The sequence below is a fragment of the Ostrinia furnacalis genome, unplaced genomic scaffold (genome assembly GCF_004193835.3).
Source record: "Ostrinia furnacalis isolate ACB-3 unplaced genomic scaffold, ASM419383v2 OfSCF4226, whole genome shotgun sequence".
Taxonomy (NCBI): Eukaryota; Metazoa; Arthropoda; class Insecta; order Lepidoptera; family Crambidae; genus Ostrinia; species Ostrinia furnacalis.
Genome location: NW_021134465.1, coordinates 1 through 3,964, shown reverse-complemented (window position 1 = coordinate 3,964; position 3,964 = coordinate 1). Strand labels below are relative to the sequence as shown.

Genomic DNA, 3,964 nt, shown 5'->3' with positions numbered 1-3,964 from the left:
CAGCCAATAAAGCAGCCGAGTCTTGAGTCACTCAAAGCGGCCCCTTGTCCAACGCAGCTCGGGGTAAAGGCGCTGACATACGATTGAGACCAACTTGGCCGAAATATTTGACGTTCTACTAACGTAGTTCGTGTTGAGGCTACTTGAGAGAAAAGTTACTTACAAAGGGTTGTCTTACCTCTCCAGCATATCGACTCCTTTGTGATACTACAGCCAACAAAGCAGCGGAGTCTTGAGTCACACAAAGCGGCCGCTTGTCCAACGCAGCGCGGGGTAAAGGCGTCGACATACGATTGAGACCAACTTGGCCGAAACATTTGACGTTCTAACGTAATTCTATTTGAGTCTACTTGAGACAGAATATAGTAATAAAGGTTCATCTCACCTCGCCCGCATACCGACTTCGTTGTGATACTACAGCCAACAAAGCAGCCGAGTCTTGAGTCACGCAAGGCGGCCGCTTGTCCAACGCAGCGCGGGGTAAAGGCGCCGACATACGATTGAGGCCTGCAGCGCCTAATAACGCGCCCGTAGCTAATGCCAGGCCACAGTGGTGCCAGAGTGTAGAGTTTGGAACCTAGAAGAAGATTTTAAAGTTTGAAATCAAATACTGACAATTTGGCATATACACGTGTTTTAAGTGCTAGAATTTGAGGCCTGTAGCGCCTAATAACGCGCCCGTGGATAAGGATAGACCACAGTGGTGCCAGAGCGTTGAGTTTGGGATCTAGAAGATTTTACAGTTTCAAATCGAATCGCTGCCATTAGGCTGCACACAAGCTGTATCGAAAGCAACACATTTATGAGGAAATCACATGGCTTTTGAGCATGGAGTTTGGGTGAGGCAAAATTTTTAAATCCACCTTTTTACATCTTGTTTGAAAATTATTATCAACGCGTTTAGTCACATAATTTATTTTTTTCAGACACGCTAATAATATCCTATTAAGGTCTTAAATGCAATAATAAATGCAAGTTACAGTCACTAAGGTAATTTTGCGTATGCATATAGGATAAAACTTACCTGGTTGAGGTATTCTTGCAAGTGCGACCTTGTCGACTGGGGCGCCCACTTCATAGCCTCTTGAACAATACCATGGCAGCGGTCCGCGAAGTCTTTTACAATGCTCTATAAAATAATAATAGCAGTATTATGGTTTGTTTCAACGAAACACGTCTACTAATAATAAAAAAACAAAGATTTCCACAAAGTCTGGGCCTGCGCTACCCGCATCCGGGTACCTCCTATAATAATAAATAATAATAATAAATAAATCTTTGGACAATTTCACACAGCGCCAGCTAGCCCCAAAGTAAGCAATTTAATGCTTGTGTTATGGGTGCTAGCTTAACGGATATACTACTTATATACTTTTTTTTTTTAAATACATACATAATATACATAGTAACACCCAGACCCGTCACAGAAATTAAAATTCAACATTTCAATTTCTGCCCGGCCGGGAATCGAACCCGGGACCTCTCGGCATAGTAGTCCGTTCTGAACCACTACACCAAACGGCCGACGAACCTACAACCTACATTATACTACTTTAATTTCGAACTCCTCCTATGTTCTTCTGATTAATTTCGTTGCGGGTCCAATGACAGTTTAACTTTCCCCCGGAATAAACTTGACCTTCATTGGTTGGGTTTTTGTGGCGGTCAAGCTGTAGATCCTGGCTACACAGGAGTTTCAGAGGTAAGAACGAGAGGTGGGTATAGTCCCGAACCATCACTATATCGAGAACTTTTCTGCCTCAATGGTTATCAATAAATTATTCTACGAACCTTGTGCGCCCCGCCCGTAATTAAAGCAAGTTCCGTAGGTGCTACATTTATGTACATGAAACACAGTCACTTCATGGTATCTTAACGATAAAGGTCATAGCCGACTTATCAACTAGGAAAGGGATAAACAGCGTATCGCCTTTCGCACGCTGTCAACTTCGAGGCGAGGCGTTTACGTTACGGTGCGGATAAGTATGCGTTGCAGTATGGAGTTTCATTCGAAGAATACTGACCGCCTCGAGTTGATACGGTTACATTGACGTTGTTAAGTGTACTACGTCCTTAAAGAGGATAAGATAATAGAGCATACAATGTCAATATTATTTTAACAAAGTCGTCACGCAATTCTAACCCATATTTCAATCACAATACGTACCTCTCTCCCTTCCAACGTGTCTTGCAGCTGTAGAGTGAAGTCAGTGCCGGGCACCTTCAACAGAGGTGTTTCTTGGTTCGCGTCAAGTTCCAGACTGAAGCTCAACACTTGAAGGATGTCCAGCATTGACCATAGCACCTGTGAATTTATTAAATTATTCGTTGAGACTGAAAAAAATCATAACGTCTAAGATAAGGTAGTGATTGCAAGTTGGCATAAACCACTATATTGGGAAGATTCCAGGGAAGCATATGGAGCCTGAGAGAAGCCTTCCAAGAACTATTATTATTATTAACTCAGGATTTGTCAAACATCACATCATCATCGTCGTATAACAACAATGATTGCATTGTTGTGTTTCGGCAGTTGGAGATATAATAGCCAGTTCCTCAGGGTTGAAGATTCTGGGTGACGCTCGCTTTCAACCTTCCGTCTGGTTATCGCTTTCCATCAGGTGAAATACAGGTCACCATCAGAAATAGGTCGTGGCTTTCCAGCTCTCTTTAAAGAAGTCTGTTGTCAACTTACCCTACAGTTCCATAAGAGATGAGGAAATCTGTCCACCAAGCCGGCCAGCCACTTGTCGGCGACCCTTCTGATTTGCTTGTGGATGTGGTTGAAGTTCACCAGTAGGAACTGGGCGTGACTCTCTAGCTCTCTCTCCCGGGACTCGTCTTTGACCTTCTCTGACATTACGTCAAGGAACTTTTGGAATACTTTATCGCCGACGCTGTAATAATATTTTTTTGGTTTGAATCACACACCTATCGTCTATGTATACAACTTTTTCAAATTGTGAATTATTTCAGATGGATAAAATGTTTATAATATGTGTGTAGAATCAATATGTTAAAAACGCACAAAAGAGTCAAGAAGACAACAAAACAAGTGTGTAACAAGATTTCGAAACATTCATTTAAAAGAAATGTAATTGCAAGACACAACTTCATAAAAAACAGCTCAATTGTGTAGCCTTAAAAATAATTCTTACCTGGCAACACATTGCCACATCCCACTCTTGTCTTTCTGAAGCGCGGTGTCACTCAAATACTCTATGATCGGCTGTAAACTCGGCTCTGGAGAGTTCGTAACCCTAAAATATATAATACGATTAAAAAATCACGCATTTGTGTACATAAAATTGTTTAATTTAAAACCATGGAGGTAAGTACTAAAGCCGGGTCTCTAGTGCATGTTTTACACTACACAATCATCAAAAACATGTCAACATTCAACAAAATTGTCTACACAAATAATTTTTTCACTACGTACTTGTTTTCCACCGGGCATAGAAAGCAAAAACATTGTTGATGCAAGCAAAAAGGTGTAGTGAAACAATTTTTATTATAGACATTTTTTTTTTAAATGTTAACATGTTTTTGTTCATTATGTAGGACAAAACACGCACTGAAGAGGGTGGCTCAAAATATCATAACATTACAATATTCTTCTCACCTTAAAGTCTCCAGCCAATAAACACTCAGTAAATACATGCACGGCGCAAACGTCAACTTGTTGACAATAACAGTCACATCAGCAGGATGTTCCAACAAGTTCAGGATCTGAGTCTTCAACTCCTGCAACTCAATTTGTGACACAGAATCGTTCCTGACAGCTGACGTGTACTGAAGTTCGCGCATTTCCGAGCGCAGTGAAGTCTGAGAGACGAGGAAGGGAGACTTGACGGCTATCTCTTTCACTCCCGCGTACCATTCTTGAGGCCAGAGCCCTATAGTTGTAAAAAGAGACAGTATTAGTTTTGTGTATAGTTTGTTTTGATCGATGTATGGCTTACGA

The 3,964-nt window shown here is 41.3% G+C and overlaps 1 protein-coding gene across 1 annotated transcript; it reads right to left on the bottom strand.

Annotated features, from left to right (window-relative positions):
- Positions 1-385: 385 nt before the first annotated feature.
- LOC114359070 (phosphatidylinositol 4-kinase alpha-like) lies at positions 386-3,927 on the bottom strand (the record flags this gene model as incomplete). Its single annotated transcript, XM_028313319.1, has 6 exons — positions 3,623-3,927; positions 3,159-3,260; positions 2,696-2,897; positions 2,168-2,305; positions 1,025-1,129; positions 386-577 (listed from the first exon to the last, which is right to left on the bottom strand). Coding segments are annotated over exons 1-6 (924 nt in total), but the record flags the coding sequence as incomplete, so codon positions are not given.
- Between the last annotated feature and the right edge of the window lie 37 nt (positions 3,928-3,964).